The 19,932-nt window shown below is 33.5% G+C and overlaps 1 protein-coding gene across 2 annotated transcripts in view; it reads right to left on the minus strand.

The window, feature by feature from the left end:
* Positions 1 to 714: 714 nt before the first annotated feature.
* Positions 715 to 19,932, minus strand: part of LOC138703023 (palmitoyltransferase ZDHHC16) — a 41,147-nt gene continuing 21,929 nt past the window's right edge. For both annotated transcript variants that reach the window (XM_069830530.1, XM_069830529.1), the window contains exon 9: positions 715 to 17,337. In XM_069830530.1, coding sequence (XP_069686631.1) covers positions 17,131 to 17,337 — 207 coding nt within the window. In that variant the 3' untranslated portion in view covers positions 715 to 17,130. The remainder of the gene's footprint in view (positions 17,338 to 19,932) is intronic.

A 19,932-nucleotide genomic window follows, 5' to 3' on the forward strand; every position in this document is an offset into this window, starting at 1 on the left:
TTGGACCTAGCTGGGAGATCTTGTTGATCACCAGCTTTCTCTCCTTAAGCCACTGGAGGACGATTTTAGTGCCATAGCAGGTCAGCACTAGGAACAGAAAAGTAGAAAGAGGAGGAAGGAAAGGGAAATGAACCCCTAGGCCTCGAATGCTCTAATGCCGTCGGGGTCGAAGAAAGTAAGAGGTCAGAGGACTGGATAGGAAAGGGTAAAGAGGGAATTAGGTATTGAATAGAGGAAAATTATACCAAAGTCAGTCATTAACTCATCAATCTGACCAAACGCCTGGCATTAGAAAACAACAACAAATAGTACAGGCAGTTGATTAGCTTTGTGTGTTTATACGCTGTGCAGATCTGTGTGTGTGCAGTTTGTGGGGAGGTTTCGACATGAATTCATTAACAGTTTCCTTGCGAGTTGATCCTGAATGAATTATTAGTGACTTTTGGTGAAGGGTTCAAATAATCGAATGTTATTATTAAAGCAAAAATTAATTTCCTAAGCATAATAATTTCCAGATGGATTTGTACATAATTGAATATGAACAAAATCCATCCACCAGCCAAAGAAAGAAGTCGTACACAGAGCGACTGACATGCTGAAAACCACTTTTTGATATTAGGAGTGCTGTAAACATGTGTTCTCGTAAAAACTTCGAAATCGAGTTCGTATAAGGAAAAAGGTGATGGTGAGAGACATAAAAAGATTATATAAAAATAAGACAAACGACAATTTATTTCATAGATCAGTTATCCATTGTCAATTCAATATTGTCAAGCTTACAGATTCCTTAAAGAGAAAAGACAGTAACTGAATGGACAGAAACTTGCATAGGCACCGACTTCATGGAAGTAACAACAGACAACAGTCCATATATATTATTTATAGCTTTACAAAAAATTTGCATTTCGAACCTTCTACAGAAAGAAACAAAACACAGAAGTGGAAATGTTAACCATTAAAGAGCGTAAACAACAAAAGCTGTTAGACTGCCTCCGTGGTCTGTTGGTCAGCATGCTGGCTTCCAGATCAGGAGGTCCCGGGTTCGGCTCTTGGTGAATTTTTCTTGAAGGAGAAGAATTCCCTGGGTATCTAGAGTCTGGAAATTTGTGTGATTGTGAGTGTGCTGGGTTAATATTAATTAACCAATTATCACAAATATAAAAAAAAAATACATCAGGACTGTCGCTGGGCAGTAACCTGAACACACGTTTCAGCGTCACATTGTTGACAAGTAACTCCATCTGTTAGCACAACCATAAAGCATCTAATAGATGCTACAGAGTTACCGACAACGAAAAAAAAAAAACAAAACAAAAACTGTAAGTACACAGAGAAAAATTTTTCAAGAGAGACAAAAACATTTTTTTCCAACCAAATCATTTACTACTGGTGACATCTGTGATTGCATACATTCACTAGAGCCAATTTCCAATTTGAATTTCAACATATAACTTTTCCAGGTTTTTGGGCTTCACACATACAACCTGTTTTAACAACCACTTAAACAGTGACAAAAATGGTTCTTACAACCTTTGATATTTACACTCTAGAATTGTGTTAACACTCTTATTTTCACACCAATATTTCTAAGAAGTTTGTATACAAGAGGTTTTGAGGTGGGTGTTATAAAATATCTATAAACACCCTAATTAATTGGTTATTGTCCACAAAAGAATTATATTCTGTTACATAAATATTTAGTGACATTCGATGCAAGAATTAAAAGTCAGTGCCTATGAAAATTTGAATCTTGTCTGTTTGTGTACATGACCAGAGCCATCCTTGCACAATCATATCTACGTCATCAGATTAGGGGAAGATTTCATATAACGAATATATGTGCAGAAAAAAATGTAAGTTTAATTCATAAAAAAATATACACAATGGTTAATAAAAAAACTGAAACGCGATTTTGTAGTTTTCTCTATATTACTTTAAAATAATACAAACAACAAACATCGAAAGAACACAACTGAAATAAAGAAGCTGAAAACAACTGTTTACCTGATTATTAAAAAAAAAAAAACTTTAATTTCATGGGCAAGATTATGTTTAGATATGAAACTGGGTATTTAAAAACTTGGACCCTCTTATTACGTTACATCAACCTGGTCATTCTTTTTTTTCTTCACAAACTTCTAAACTAAGGTATATAAGAATAATGAAAACATATGTTTTATAATCTTCAAATATCTATTTATTCTACTCTTAGTTAAGAATTTAGTAAGTGTTAATTAAATCCATGACTCTGGACAGGTAACTGTCAACACTTCACATGTTATAAAACATCTCTGAACATCCAATCATAATTTCAGGAAAAGACGGAACAGAGACAAAAAAGAAGTTCCTGAATTTTTCAAACAACTTGCATATGATATAACGCTATCAATGAAAGTAAATAAAAGTATAAAAAAGTACGAAGCCCTTTTATTTTACTAAAGGTAGTGATTTATATCTTCTACTTGGAATTTGTGAAGGACCTGCAGGAGAAGCAACAAAATTATTGAAACTAAAACTATACAGAATTCCAGTATTTCATTAATTACAGTCCCTAGATTACAATCACAGGCTTAACTTTTGTAGAACCCCGATTATCTGTCACCCTATTAACCGATTGGTGGATTATCCGACTGTCTATTTCTGGCTCTTCTTTTCTTCAGAAATAAATAACTTATATCAAATACTGTTTTGTACATATATTTTTGCTAGAGAGGTTATCAATTATAAGCCTTTATCGTTACACAGCATTGTCTACTGTTTCAATTGCCGCTCTATAATAACTTGTATATAAAATGTCTTCCACAGATATTAACAGAAAACGTGTTGTGCTAAGTATAAAAAAATGGAAATAATTGAATGGTTTGAGAAATAGAAACTGTGCTCATCTCGCATCAGAATACGAGATTGGAGTTACAATTGAGCGATTTAATAAAAGAAACAAGGATAAAGTGTAAAAAAAGTATGTAAATCTACAATATGAGACCTCTTTTATTCCTATCTTTCCTGAGACAGTTATTACAAAGGGTTTCCTTGTCTCTTAAAAAACCGTCGTTGACAACCAGACTTAAATTAATGAACTTCTGATCCACTACCTAGCGAGTTAAATACAAGACCATGGAGGAAATTACAAAATCTTTCATGGTACGGATTATCCGATTTTTTCGATCAACCGTTCAGTCCACCCTCTTCATTACCACGGATAATAGAGGTTCTACTGTAATGGAGAAACTGATCCCATATGTTAAAAAACCAAGTGTAAAAAACGAATCTCCATATGCTACATGAACTGAAAGAAATTGTACAAAGAGAAATTAGGTTCATTACAACGGAAGAACTAAAGTGTGTCAATGAGAATTTCTTGAGAAGATGCGAAATACTGTATGTGTAAGAGAAAATGAAAATCACATACAGCTGGGTGCATACTGAATCTTATTGTGCTAATTTACCTAAGTTTTAATCCACTTAACTTCAAAATCACACATCCCCGCTAAGCAGTAGAGACCTGGCTTCCTATCCAGGACACGTCAATCAATTTCCCGATGTAGACGGCTGAGACACACTAAATTACGTGAGAGTACACTCCAATTGGTGTCAGTAACAAGTGAAACACACGGTGCAGATATATGAGAAAATGTACCTGTCTTAATGTGGGAACTGTTGTGTTTTTCAGAAAGAATTGGACAATTTGAAAAATTTCTCTTAAGTATGGCATTTTTTTATAAAATTAAATATGACATTTTTATTTCTTTTACCAACAACACATTGCTGTGTTTCAGAAAGAACTTGAAAATTTCTGAAGTTTGCCATCTTGTTCTCTCCTCTCTGATGGAATGATATATTGATATTTTTATTTTCTTCCTGAGAACACCCATCCAGCTCTTGTATAGAGCCCAACAAAATATTCATCCAGAATTAAATAACAAAAATATCACATAAGTATTTATAAACATGTTGTAATATATCAACAATTATGTCATTTTAAATTTAATACAAAACAAATAAATATAAAACTCTTATAACAAAGAAACTATTGCAGAATTTCTTTACACACCGCAACATTAGCACTAAAAATGGCTCTGATCAATTTACTGTTTGGTAGTTTCAATTGGGCTCGGTTTCATGTTAGAATCAATCAGTAAGAAGACTTAGTGCACACTCTGTAATCATTTGCATAAATTCACTCACTGGTGAAGCTACAGGAGAGCAGAAAAGGTGAAGAAATGACTAGAGTATTATAATACATATTATGTAATGTAATGTCTCAGCTGTCGGTTGTAGATCAAGTGGTAATGACTTATAAGATAGTGAATCTGGTCCCTGGGAATAACACTCATCAAAAACGAAACACATTTCCATGTATTGGGTATGAGGTAGGAATTCACGCAAAATGATATTGGAAAATTGGAGATAAAAATATTTTAATTTATGCTTTACTATAAATAAATACCTTACCTCAGAAACAATTAAGAATTGTATAATATTCTTCCAACAACCATGTCTTAGTTGAAGTTGCTGAATTATTATACAATGAAGAAAATACATCATTGTAACGCATTAACAAAAGCCACAGTTTCTTTGTTTGTCACATAGAGTGAGGTTAGTTATAATAATAGTAAAGGTCGGCATTTGTTTTTGAAGCTGCTGGATTTCCTCTATGTGGCATACTAAAATCTCTTCTTACAGAACAAAAATCAGCAGTTTACTTTTAGAAGTTGTAGTGTTATTGTACAATCAGATTTACATCCCATGCATTTATTTGTTTGTTGATAAAGAAAGTCAGAAATTCGCTATTGAACAAAAGCTTTCGTTTAAACAGAATCTATAATAGAGGTATGAAAACTTATTTTCGAAATAGTACACAGATGTGTGTGCTTTTACATAAAGGAACTATAAAAAATACAAAAAATAAAAGCTTCACAGAAGCTGGGTCTATACTTGATTAAAAAAAAACCCAAACATGAAAACATCTACAAAAAATTCGTCTAAAATGTCGCAAATAATATTTGCACAAGGGAATTGAAATGTAACACAAGGGCAGAAACTGAAAAGATTCTTTCATATAACTAGGAAAGTGAATGGTAACTTATTAAATCTGTCAAGAACTGAATCATGATATCTTTAACTCTTAGCACATTTAAAATAACAAAAAGAAATCAGCTAAAGATAAATCATGGGAACCCTTCTTCTAAAATTTAAACATCATCCCTGAAGAACAAACTTTATGCCTTCTGACCGAGTACGATTGTTTGACAGCTCATTTATATGCCATAGAATCGGCATCTCCCTCTTACCCAATTGTGTTATGTGAAAAGGACGTAATCATGGATAAGTGCCACTTGGAAAATTGCCAAGCCAAGCCAAGCCAATGTAATAAGCAGGGAAAGGATTTATATGTAAATACATATTTACTTATAAAGCTAATATAATTTATATTTTGCATTATCTTTATGTTTCACAATGTGTAGGGTTGAAAAATCCTACTTTTATTTTCCATATTTTTCCATATTTTAGAGTTTAGTACATATTTTCGTTAATTTCCATATATTTTCCATATTTCATATAAAACAGTCCATATTATATTAGGTTTAACAATAAAACAAAACAAAATTCCATTAACTTTTAAAAATACATTTCAACAATAGAGATTTAAACACATGTTCAGTAATCCCTTTAACATCAGAGTTATTTGAAAATTAGCAGTCCTATCAACAATGGGAAAGTAAGTTACAAAACTGTATTAATTTAATTTAAAATTTTTAACAGACTTCAGTTGTGCAGCTCAACAGTTAAATGCCAGTCAGAGTACACATAGGTTCAGTTTTGTAAATCATACTATAAAGACGGTAAATATGCCAAAAGTACGTCATTCAGTCAATTTAAAATCAAAACTAACAAGTTACATTTCAGAATTTAAAGAAGATGGTTTATCAACTGACAATAAAATATTATTTTGTAATTTGTGTCAGTGTGCAGTATCATCTACACAAAAGTTCCTGGTGCAACAACACATTACAACTAGTAAACATCAGGCCAACAAACAACTAAATTCCAAGCAGAGACAATTGTTTTTAACACAACCAACAACATCGAATGTAAGATCTGAGTTTAACATCGACCTGTGCCGTTCTCTCATCTCTGCTGATATTCCTCTCTACAAACTAAAGAATAAGGTCTTCAGGGAATTCCTTGAAAAATATACTCAACATACAATCCCGGATGAGTCAACACTTAGGAAGACGTATGCTCCATCCATCTACGATGAGACAATACAGAAGATAAGAGATGAAATTAAAGATAGTTCAATTTGGGTTTCCATTGATGAGACTCCCGACAAAGAAGGTAGACTTGTTGGTAATGTAGTTATCGGTTTGTTAAGTGAACAATATTCTGAACGAATTCTTTTACATTGTGATGTTCTAGAAAAGTGCAATAACAAAACTATAGTTAAACTGTTCAACGAAGCTATGGGTATCCTGTGGCCAAAGGGTATTATGTACGATAATGTGTTATTCTTTATTAGCGATGCTGCCCCTTATATGGTCAAAGCTGGACAAGCATTATCTGTTGTATATCCTAAATTGACTCATTTTACTTGTGTGGCGCATGCATTTCATCGTGTGGCAGAAGTGATCAGAGACAATTTCCCTAAAGTAGATTTGTTGATTTCATCAGTGAAAAAAGTATTTCTCAAAGCTCCCAGTAGAGTTAACGTGTTGAAAGAAATGTACCCTGAAATTCCATTGCCACCAAAGCCAATTTTAACTAGATGGGGTACATGGCTAGAAGCAGTTGAATATTATGCCGAACATATAGACTCTATTAACAATGTTCTCCTTGCATTGGACTCTGAAGATGCAGTCTCAATTGATACTGCGAAAACAGTTACCTGTGACATAAGTGTGAAGAATGACTTAGCTCACATTCAGCATACATTTTCATGCATCATAAAAACGCTCAAAAGTCTCCAAAATAGGCACCTTTCACTATCTGAAAGTTTTGAAATTATAAATAGTACTGTGGAACAACTGAATCGTGGTAGAGGTAAAGTTGCAGATGCAGTAAGAGCTAAGGTGGACACTGTACTTTCAAAAAACCCTGGATATGAAGAACTACAAAAGGTTGTTGCTGTGATGAGTGGTGAATCAACAGTGAAGATTAACTTGGACTTATCCCCAGCAGACATTGTGAAATTGAATTATGTACCAGTTACTTCTTGTGACGTCGAACGCTCTTTTAGTCAGTATAAATCTATCCTCAGAGACAATAGAAGAAGATTCACTTTTCAGCACTTGAAAGAAATGTTTGTAACCTATTGTTATGGTAACAGACAATAAAAATTGTGTTTTGTTGAAACTACATTGGAAGATAAGGTACGTCCATTATATTTTTTGTTTAGTTTGATTAAAATGTACCAATATTTAACGTACATAGTCATTTTTTTATAATTTTAAGTCCATATTTAATTCCATATTTTGGTAAAAATCCATATTTAATTCCATATTTTGGTAAAAATAACTACATATATATTTACATATTTCATATATTTTTAGTCCATATAAATCCGTTCCCTGGTAATAAGTAATCTAAGAACAAGATTCTCGCTGAATTAATCTCGAAATTGAAATAAGGATTAGGTAGGGTTGCCATATTTTGATAAGTAAAAAAGAGGACACTTTATCGACACCTACTTCCGAACAGATCGCTATCATAGATCATGTACAATACTGATATATGTATAGTATGTAGGCTACTCAAGCTGAGAAATATTGCAAGTAGTAATTTTCTTAACCTTAAATAACAAAATAATAATACAAACAAGTGAATTGGTTATAATTTAATCCTTGTAACCATGAGTCTGTTTTTCCACAGTAAAACTTCTTCGCAATATCCGAATCTGGGAATGTCGTCTTCAGTAGACCAGATGTGGACACCATCACGTTGTAACTATTGTGGTGTTTAACAGTGTGGAAAGCGAAAGTTCTTTCTGCTGTAGTTACTTCATTTTCCAATTTGCTGCCAGGTTTTACAAAGTCAGTTAATTTTGTGGAACTTTCTTCTCGAACTGCTCTCTTGTGTTTTTCACAATCCAGTTGAGCTTGCAAATCAAGTCCTCCTTTATTCGACATCGACACAAATATACCGGCTTTACATACCATGTATTCACCTTCGAAATCATCTCTACCTCTTCGATTCTATTGTTCTGTAACTCGGCATAAAATTTATACTTTCTTTTTGGCATTTCTTGTCGTACAAACTACAAGCATGCACAGCACACTAAAAACCATTATGAAAGTCGGCAGCCAACAAGCAATAGTAACCAGAAGACGACATATAGCATTGCCACCTAGTGACAACAGTTTTAAACAAGACTCAAGCTTCGAAACATTAAAAAAATAAAACATCGATAATATCAAGGGTCAAAGAATACAGAAAGGAAAGTTCACCCGGACAATTAGCCAAAATCTAAATCCCAACCAGACGCAAAATTTAACCCTAAAAAAAAAAGAAGACATGTCCGGGAAAACCCAGACATATAGCAAAATCTAAAAACCCAACCAGACGCAAAATTTAACCCTAAAAAAAGAAGACATGTCCGGGAAAACCCAGACATATGGCAACCCTAGATTAGGAAAACAAGAAGAGTAACTAGTTCACCACTGCAGCAAAAGAGACAGCATCCTAACTACATGTCCAGCAGGAATATACAAGTTTGGAAGTTTATTTCTCCCTCAGGGGGAACAGGTTCACGTCCCTTAATTTGCGTTTGTCCTTAAGGGGATACTCCACTAAAAATGACAACGTTTTTCCTAATCATTTCTTTCAACCAAATTTTGAGAAAATGTTTACTATATAAAGAACTAACAAAAATAAAAATTTTGAACTTCCAAATGTTTTTGGCCTTTAATTTTGTATTTGTTTTTTCTATTTTTAAAGAAATATTTTCAAATCAAAAGTTTTAGTATAAGATCTCAATTTTTAAAATTCCTTTGTTTTGGTTACATTGATAAGACAGAGAAATATTTCTATGCATTCATTTTATCAAATAACTCATTTATTCACTTTCAAAATGTTTTGGAAAATTTGAAAATGTTATTTTTTTCTATAACTCATGATAAAAATATTAATAAAATAAACTAACAGCATTTCTTACAAAATAAATGCATATAAACATGCAGGTACCTTATAAATACTTGCAGTAAAAATTTCATATAGATTTATTAATATTTGGCATAAGAAAGTTGGTATTGAATTAAGAAAAATAAACTTACAGAAAATGGATTTCAAAGTAAAATGATTATTTATGTAACACATGTCTATTAAAATTCTCCTCCGTTACATTAACCTTGTAACTTCAGGGAGCCAGCTTTAGAACAAAATGTTACTAGATTTGTAATAAGAAATTTGTAAAAAATAGAATTCTTTGATGAAAAATTAATTTTGACAGCTCTTTAAATGCCACATCACTTACAGACTAGAGTTAAAAATATATTAAACATATTTGTAATCAGAATCGAACTAAATCCGTTTGGCATATAAAAATATACATTCTAAAGAGGTGAAATAGCCAATAAAAATATTTTGGAAAATTTTCATTATTTTCAGTGGAGTCTCCCCTTAAAAATACGGTAGTGACTATGAGTCAGACTGACCACATGACCCCAGATTCTTATTACTTGTGAATGTCATATCAAGTTATGCAAATACATACTATTTCCAATGTATTTAGAATATAGATACAAAAGAAGGTTAAAGGGACAAGATATATGCATTAACTGAAGGTATATCAGGAACTGGAAACTGTATTAATAAAAGATGAACAATTAAACAATGTGACAAGATGAGAGATGTTTGAAAGACTCAATGCAAAGGAACTTTTAATTAATTGTGGAATGTTACAATCAGTCTCAAAATTATATTATATGCTTATTCAAATTAGTGCCCAATTATAACTTTTAGGCATAAACACATATTTTTCAGTCAGTCATATTCCTATCACTACATAAGACTTCAAGTTTCATACCATTAAATTCTTTGGTCACATCTTCAAAATTAATAACGTAACTATTGATCTGTTGTTATTCCTAGTGACTGCACACTAAGTCGGTATTCTATGACTACTACAGACAGGGTAAAAAGTGCAGACGAGAATATTTCTCAGCTGGGTGATTATTTCAAATTGCAACATTAAACATCCACAAAATAAGCTTCAACAATAAACCTACTTCAGTACTGTACTGAAAATCCAAACAATTTCAATTCGTTGTGTCAATAAGAATGTAAAGGTAAGAGAAAGATTACAAATATGATTCAATATTACTATTTACAAGCACTACACATTACGCTCGTATCAAAAAGAGAACCTTTACGAACTTGTGTCATAAATAACACTATTAATACCAAAACACAACTATTACATTAAATACTCAATAGTCTTTGTAGTTTTATTCTCTTCAACTCTAATCAACAATAACAACAATCCAGGTTGTCAGACAATGATAAAAAACAAAAGATGTGAGAACAAATGTATGAGATGCACAAACGACTGAATTCTCTTTCAAATTTCAGTATTAGGGGTTCCATTTGAAATTTCAAAGGCAGGAGGAGAGTTAAGGGGTGAAACGTAAAATGTAATTAAACTTCCCCCTCAAAATCTAGGTTGATGTGTATTTTGTTTAAATTTAATTTAATTGAAATAAATAGTTATTTTAGTATATCATCATCATCATCATCATCCTTGATGAATTAGGCCTCTGTAGACCTGTTTCGGCCCCATCTAGCAGTCTTCTAAAAGGTCTTCCTGGTCGACGATGTCCTCTAGGTTTATACTGCATCATAATTTTTGGGATTCTTGAATTTTTCAGTTTTCTTACATGATCTAGCCAATTGAATTTGAATCTGCTGATTTTTTCTTCTACTGACTCTACTTCTGATTGTTCTAAAATTTCTTCATTCCTTTTTTGGTCTAAAAGAGTATATCCTGCTGTCCTCCTGAAAAATTTCATTTCCGTTGCTTTGATTCTGTTCATATCTTTTTTCTTTAATGTCCAAATCTCGCTTCCATATAAAAGGGAGGGTAATGCTAGTGTATTATTTATTTTTATTCTTGTAGATTTTTGTACTAATTTAGTTTTTAATGAATTGTTTATTATTCCTAAAATTTGTGTAAATTTGGTAATTTTCTTGTTCACATCTTTTTCATTTTGATAAGATATTTCACAACCCAGATAATTAACATTTTGTACTTGTTCGAGGCATTGGTTATTGTGTATTATCTTACGTCTAACTGGGTCTTGTCCTAAAAATGCCATTACTTTTGATTTTTGTGCTGAAATTTCCATCCCAAAATCTTTTAATATTTTATTTAATGTATATAATTCTCTTTGTAAATTATCCTCTGAATTGGAAATTATGACTTGATCATCAGCATAGAGGAAGGTATTTAATGTTAGAGCACTGGTTATTTTGATTCCTGATGTGTAGATTTGGTTCCATTTTAAAATAATTTCATTTATATAAATATTAAATAATGTTGGTGAGAGTGGACAACCTTGTCGAACTCCATTATTAACTAATTTTCTTAAACAGAGTGACTTAAGATTGCTGAAGCTTAGCTTGTTGTTAGTTTAATGTTCGACCTCTTATATCTGCATGTGTTAGAAGTTAAGAGTCATGCTTCTGAAGAACAAAGGTAAACGAAGACATGGCATGTTACTGGAACCATGCTTGCCAACTATATGTATTAAGTACATATGCATTTTGAAAAGTACAGGACATGATGGGGCCCACAAGAGGGAGATAGATAGAACACTTCAAAACGATATGCACAATGCGGTTGCATGGTTTTATGCAAAATACAAAAAGATAGGTTGATTTACTTTATTAATTTAAAATATTCGATTTATTATTTAAAATATTTATATTTAGTAGTTGTATATTTACATGTTACGAACTCTGATGGTGGGGATGGACCCCACTGGCCCCTATAGAAAACTGGCACTGTTTCCATAATTGAAAAGATATATGAAAAGTTTAAGATATTTCTTTCTTTGGCTTCTAAGTGTGACGAAACTCAATTGGTGTATACCAGGACTGATATTTTATATAAAAGAAATTGTTATTTACATCTAAATTTGCACTTTCAGCGTGTACATTACAGAGACGTAACAACAATCTCCATCCAATGTATAAACTGAGAAGTTTCATTTGCTCCATACAGACTTTGGATAAGTGATTACCTTATTAGTTTATATTATAATTCATTACATACATTTCTGATACAAAATAAAGGTCACACATTTAAAAATAAAATAACCGATTTAAAATAAACAATTAAAAAAATGCACAAAGATTCTCAAAATAAGATTGGATTTATATAAGCTGGATAGCTGACTTTTCGAGGCACAGACTGCGAAAGGAACCATACACTTGGGCTAACATTGGACCATTGTATGCCCTATATGCAAAGACTGTTCCACTCTGACAATTGGCCTGGATGGCATCATGAATCCGATGCTGACAGATGAGCCATTCTACCGCAATCTTGACATAAAATATAATGCAGTCTAACATATCGGTGTCGGGTAGAGTTCCCGGTTAGCTCAGTTGGGAGAGCGTTGGTACGTTTAACCAAAGGTTCCGGGTTCGATACCCGGCCCCGGAACAATTTTTCCCTCGAAATTATTCAAATTAACTTTACAGGGAGTTATACCTGAAAGCTTGATTTGCATAATACAAGTCACTGTACGTAACAGAAAACCACAATTTAAGTCACACAGAGTTAGTGTGCACTCAATGTTGGTTGCTTGACGGTTGTCAGCCCACTCTGAGGTGTGGATATAGAGGGAAAAATTGGATCAGTGTCGAGTAGAGTTCCCAGGTAGCTCAGTTGGGAGAGCGTTGGTACGTTTAACCAAAGGTCCCAGGTTCGATACCCGGCCCCGGAACAATTTTTCCCTCGAAATTATTCAAATTAACTTTACAGGGAGTTACACCTGAAAGCTTGATTTGCATAATACACGTCACTGTACGTAACAGAAAACCACAATTTAAGTCACACGGAGTTAGTGTGCACTCAGTGTTGGTTGCTTGACGGTTGTCAGCCCACTTTGAGGTCTGTGGATATAGAGGGAAAAATTGGATCAGTGTCGAGTAGAGTTTCCGGGTAGCTCAGTTGGGAGAGCGTTGGTACGTTTAACCAAAGGTCCCGGGTTCGATACCCGGCCCCAGAACAATTTTTCCCTCGAAATTATTCATATTAAATAGTAATGCTCTGCCTGCATAAATAAGCTAGTACCACCCTGTGGCAGATCATATTTTCTATTTCTATTTGCTACAGTTGTAGGTAATGAGCAGGACCATGCAAAGGGTCTGAAGTGGCAAATGGAACTGCCCCCTCTTTGCCAACAACCAATTTGTTGTGAGGAGTTAAAAACTGCTCTAAACTATCAACAACCAATACACGGGTAAATGATCAGTGACAAACATAAAATGATGAATTATATTTGTAACATTTTGAACAGACTGTAACATAAACGTTAGAATTTAGGCACATAATATTAGGCCATATTTTAGACATTTAACTGTTTCGCCTAAGTATAAAAGTAGATGATATAATACATTATTAGTCAAATATTTAGTTCCATCATTTCACATTCTAAATATTTTAAACTATTTTAGAATGTTCATATCTCAATATTTTCACTAAAAAAAATCAATAGAAATACTTTTTATTTAGGTACACAGCTCAAATCTGTTCAACAAAACAATAAAATAAAGTACACACATGCACGTTGTCTTGAGATCTCTGAATTGATTGCATCAAGATCAGCAAAGGTTTGAGCAAGGATGAACTGTCCTCAATCCTGTTCAATGCATATAGTAAATACATTGTAAAGAAAATTGACTTGAACCAGTTGGAAGTTGGAGTTAAACAGGGTGGAAGAAAAATCAGTAATCTCAACTATGCTGATGACATTACCCATATAGCTGGAAACAAGGAAGATTTACAAGACCTCATAACTATTATGAATACGAATGTAGAATTTGGACTACATCTAAACTTACAAAAAAACAAAAGTTATGAGCATTGGTGAAGAAGTCGAAATAAAAATGAATGGCCATTCTCTACAGTCTGTTGAAGAAACCAATTTCTTCAGATCCTTAATCAATAAAGACTATTATGTCAAACATGAAATACAGATGTTATTACTAAAATAATCAGTTATAAATCAGTCTTATAACACCACAATTAATGTAGTCTTACGAACAGTTGAAATTAAATACATTTATTGTTAACATTTTCGCCTAAAACGTCATCTTCAAACAAGAAGCATTTTGCTATCATGTAAAAAATTGTTTGTTGTTGTTTTCTAATGCCAGGCTTTTGACAATAAAGTCATTTGACCTCTTGCACTCCAATATTTTTCAAAGATATTATCATGACCAGCCACTGAAGCACAGATTTTGAGGTGTTCCGAATCCATTTCTTGGTTTGAGTTGCACAATGGGCAGTTAGGGGACTGATATATTCCAATTCTATGCAGGTGTTTGGCCAAACAGTCATGGCCTGTTGCCAATCTAAATGCAGCTACAGACGATTTTCGTGGTAAATCGGGAATTAAGTGTGGATTTTGATGCAGAGAGTTCCATTTTTTCCCTTGGGATTGAGTTATCAAATTTTGTTTGTTGAAGTCTAAGTATGTAGATTTAATAAATCTCTTCACAGAGTAATACGTAGATTTAGTAACAGGTCTGTAAGTAGCAGTGCTGCCCTTCTTTGCTAAAGCATCCGCATTCTCGTTTCCCAGGATTCCACAATGGGATGGTATCCATTGGAATACAATTCTTTTATTGAGTGATATTAATTGAGAGAGCATTTTAGTTATTTCTGCTGTTTGAGATGAATGTACAAAGTTTAAAATTGCATAAATGAGCTTTGTGACAGATAATTTTCACATGGTATCAAAATACTTTTTGTCTGAAGATGGTGTTTTAGGCAAAAACGTTAACAATAAATGTATTTAATGTAAACTGTTTGTAAGATTACATTAATTGTGATAAGACTGATTTATAACTGATTATTTTAATAATAACATTATAACTGGCTTATCTGATACTTCAAAATGAATTGCAAACTTATGAAATAAAAAGAAGAATAAGGTTAGAAAATGTAGCAATGACGAAATTATTAAAGATTATGAAATATTCTGGCATAACAAGACATCTGCACTAAATGAAGAGTAATAATGACCATGGTATTTCCAGCAGTGGAAGTTGGACTCTTCAAAATGAAGACAAGAGAAGACATTTCTGAGATATGGACATGGAGGAAAATGTTAAGAATTCCTTGGACAGAAAAAACAAGTAACACATCAATTTTTTTACAAGAAATCAAACCTGGTCCATCATTACAATCAATAGCCACAAGAAACATATTACAATATTTTGGACACCTGATCAAAAGACATATATCAACGGAGGAAGATCTTACATTAGGAATCAGAGAAGGATGTCCAAGACAGGGTAAAAGAATAATGAGATCAAAAACATTGCTCACAGATGATAGAAACAAACTGAGATCTACAGTGAAGCACGCAGCAGAGAAAAGACAAAGAAGTAATACAAGGCCAGCAACCTGAACTGAGATCTACTAATACTGTTATACATAACAATAAGTATGCAGATTTATTTTCACGTGATCACTTAATTGATAAGTTATCAGCCATTTAGCAACCCAACATAATTCTTCTTGTTTATATTATAAAGATTAAATGTTATATTGAATTAAAACTCTATCATTATTAATTACTGTACTTAGCTTAACACGAAGACACAAATATTCAACAAAAACTTTTGTTGGGTCATTTTGAACATCTTATATCTTAAGGTAAGGAAATAAACACTGTTAAATTAATTTTATGGAAGATAAACTAACACTAAAAACAGGTAGAAAGAATGCATGCCAGGCCACTTTGCAGTTCAATTACTGCACAAAGCCACTGAGTGTTACTGCTTGAGAATACTGCCTGCCTGCTGGTGCCTTGGTTGCGTCTTAAGTTGAAAGCGCTGTAGTTAGCAATGTATACAATGGAGGGGGAAAGGAATTGGCCACCATACCCCATTATCTGAGTGATGCCTTGTTGGTGTCACCAGACCTGTCTTCGGACAGTCGATGAAATAAACAACAACAACAAACAATTCTGTGCTTTATCAAAAATACACCAGCACATAGAATATGTCACCTAGTTTTGGGAATGAAACCACGTGTGCATTTGAATATTTTATTTTTGCTCCAGTTTACAAATGGGGAATATGGGTCTGTGATGAGAAGTAACTAATGAAGGGCATGCGATACATTTTCTCTTCACATGAAGTGACATTAAAAAATCAGCCCCAGCTAACAACAAATTTTTCATTATGGTTCACTCAAAGTGTATCATACGTGCCTATTATTACATTAATATTGCAGAATGTATGATTACAAATCAAACGAGTGGTCACACAGGTCTGTAGCTGTTTTCAATGGAGAGATATTACTGAGAGAGGTTGGGTGGCACTGATAATTTTACACGCAATTTCGGAGCCCTCATGCCCATAGAGAGGGAAGGTGGCATCATTGGTGAGGTCACACTAGTTATATTAGTTCATGACCTAACTACTAATAAGATTAGCTCATAGCATTGTTACAGTAAGCATTTGAAATTGTTACTTTTTATTTCATCACAGATCAGGAAGGTGTCTACACTCGGTGCAGGGAAAGACGTATTCTACATCAAAACACAGTAATTATATACAATGTATTTTCTGCTCAATTTGATGAATAGAAGAAAGAGTCCCTTCAATATGACATGGAAAAATAAAAAGCATGTTATGTTATCTTTGAATATGATTACTGAAGAAATATCACTTATCCAAAGAGAAGTAAGAAGTCCTGGTATACACCAATATTTGCATATACAATCTAAAAAGAGTTGACAAATATGTTTCATATAATCTGATAAGAATATTGTGAGATGGGCAATGATTTTGCCAACTCCTATAAAAAATCTCTCCTGTAGCTTTTGAATTGTATCAAATCATACATCACACACACAATCAAGCAAAGATTCACACACAAACTCAAATTGTGTATCATGGGTCTTTCATATACTCCCCCTTGTTACTGTCATCTTCAGAATCGTCTTCTGTATCTGAGTGCACAGTGTGCCACGTAAGGCCTTCTCCTGTCGGTTTATGGGGCGATGGTAGTAAAACATGTCTCCACGTCCTTCCTCTCACTATTCCAAGAAACAGGCGCCAATTTTTTCTCCGGCCAAAATCATAAGGATTTATGTAGACCTGAAAATAAACGGTAAACCAATTATAATGCTATTGCTGTCGACATTGACTCTCATTTATTTTATGACTGAAGTATGCATACAGAGAAAAATTAAATTATATAGTACCATGAAGAGTAAAGGTACAGTCACACGTTGCTACTTTTGCAGTGCTGCAGTACGAAAAGCTGCGCAACTCTCGTACTGCAAAGTGTGAACAACGGTGCAACCCAAAAAGTAGTGGCTGCTGAACCCGCTGCCCGCTACTTTTTCATGCACGTAGCTTAAAAGTAGTGACGTGTGAACAAGGTTCTCACAGTTGCAGCCGCAGCATTTTTGATATCGGTTTTGTTGAAATTTTTGCAGCAGTTGCGACCAGTGTTGTCACTCAAATGTGCCAATGAAATTTTTATTGTTTGGATATATTTTAATGTTAGATGTGATGAAAATAAATGATGTGTAAAAGTTACTAAATATATAATGGCGGCCGGGTAGCTCAGTTGGTAGAGCAGCTGGCTACGGACTGGAAGGTCTGGGGTTCGAACCCAGGTGGTGACAGGATTTTTTCCTCGTTGCCAAACTTTCAGAACGGTTCTGAGGTTCACTCAGCCTCCTATAAAATTGAGTACCGGATCTTTCCCGGAAGTAAAAGGCAGTCAGAGCGTGGTGCCGACCACACCACCTCATTCTACTGGGTGTTCAGTTCAAAGTGTGTCATGGCTTGCTGTATGCCATCATATGGCTAGTCGATAAGCCTAGAGAATTCAATCTTCCTACACTTCCGCAGAGGTGTATAACCTATGTGTCAGAGAAGTTGCCTAGCAAGTACGGCGTTCATTCTGAAAAGTACTTACCGATATATATGGTATAATTGTTTGGGGTGGAAGTACAAAAATTAATCTTAGTCCGTTAAATTTACTACAAAAACGAATAATTAAAATTTGTTTGAAGAAACGTTTCGATTATCCAACTAAATTAATTTATTCTGAATTTAATGTATTTAATATTGAACAAATTTATAAGTATACGCTGTTAAAATTTTATCATAAAAATCGTAATAAGTTTGTATTACAGACACACAATTATGACACAAGACGAAATATTAATTCAACATTAGTAGAACCTAAATGTCTCACATCTGCTGGTCTAAAGCATAGCATAAATTTTGGCCCTCGGTTGTACAATGCTTTAACTAAATTACACCCAGAACTTCTAACATGTAACCCACTAACATATAACAAGAAAATTAGAAACGTGTTAATATCTTCAATTTGATTAAATACATTTATAGCCTATGTGTATGAATTAATCAACCTATATTATATTTGTATTCTATAATTTTGAAATATATATTAGTCCTACTTTTCACGTGCGATATTATTCTTCTCTAGTGTTAATATTATATTATATAATTCCATTGCCGCTGTAATTATATTTTAGTTCCTATTTTATTTTACTTATTTATTTATTTATATTGTTATTATTATTATTATTTTTTATTTTAATATTATATCTGAACTGCGACCGAGCACGAGCGCTGCTCATTCGGTCTCAAATTTTGTTAATACTAGTATCTTCTTTTTATATTGCTTGTATTATTTTATTTGTATTTCTCTTTGTTTGTTTTGTAATTATATTTCTTTATTCTGTATATTTGAATTTAAATAAAATAAAATAAAAATTTAAATATGTACGGTAATGCCGGTAGAGGCAGGAATGTGAACTGTTTTGAAACATGTACTGAGGTGAGTTTTTTCTTACTGTCGGGACATGGGGAGAGGGTTAAGACGATTATTTACGTATTTGTTGACATTAATTTCGACGGTCAACATGGACACAGAGCATTTGATTTGTGTTGTGGAATGTTGCCATACGCAACCGATGATAACAAAATCCCTCTGTACGACTTGGCCGCGAAAAACACAGTTTGAAAGAGGTTAAGGTAGCACACAGACCATACAGACTGCCATCTGTTGCTATGACGTTCAAGTTATATTGTACACGTTCTCAAGTTCAGATTGAACGCCTTGATTAATAGGCAACTTCTCTGACGCAAAAGCTGAAACTCGCTTCAAATCGCTGACTCATCAACAGTGACGTCATGACACACTTTGAAATGAACACCCAGTATAATGCTATTGCTGTCGAAATTGACTCTCATTTATTTTATGACTGAAGTATGCGTAAAGAGAAAAATTAAATTATATAGTATCATGCAGCAGGATGATGAGTAAAGGTACAGTCACACGTTGCTATTTTTGCAGCGCTGCAGTACAAAAAGCTGCACAACTCTTGTACTGTGACGTGTGAACAACAGAGCAACCAGAAAAGTAGGGGCTCCCGAACCTGCTGCCCGCTACTTTTTCATGCTGCACGCAGCTTAAAAGTAGAATTTGTGTGAACAAGGTTCTCAGGGTTGCAGCTGGAGCATTTCTGATATTGGTTTTGTTGAAACTTTTACAGTGGTTGCGACCAGTGTTGCCACCCAAATGTGCCAATGATACTTTTATTGTTTGGATATATTTTAATGTTAGATGTGATGAAAATAAATGATTTGTAAAAGTTACTAAATATATAACACGGGCAGAGTATATTTGCTGATGATATAATTTTTTTT

This window comes from Periplaneta americana, chromosome 7 (assembly GCF_040183065.1).
Source record: "Periplaneta americana isolate PAMFEO1 chromosome 7, P.americana_PAMFEO1_priV1, whole genome shotgun sequence".
In the NCBI taxonomy this organism is placed as follows: domain Eukaryota; kingdom Metazoa; phylum Arthropoda; class Insecta; order Blattodea; family Blattidae; genus Periplaneta; species Periplaneta americana.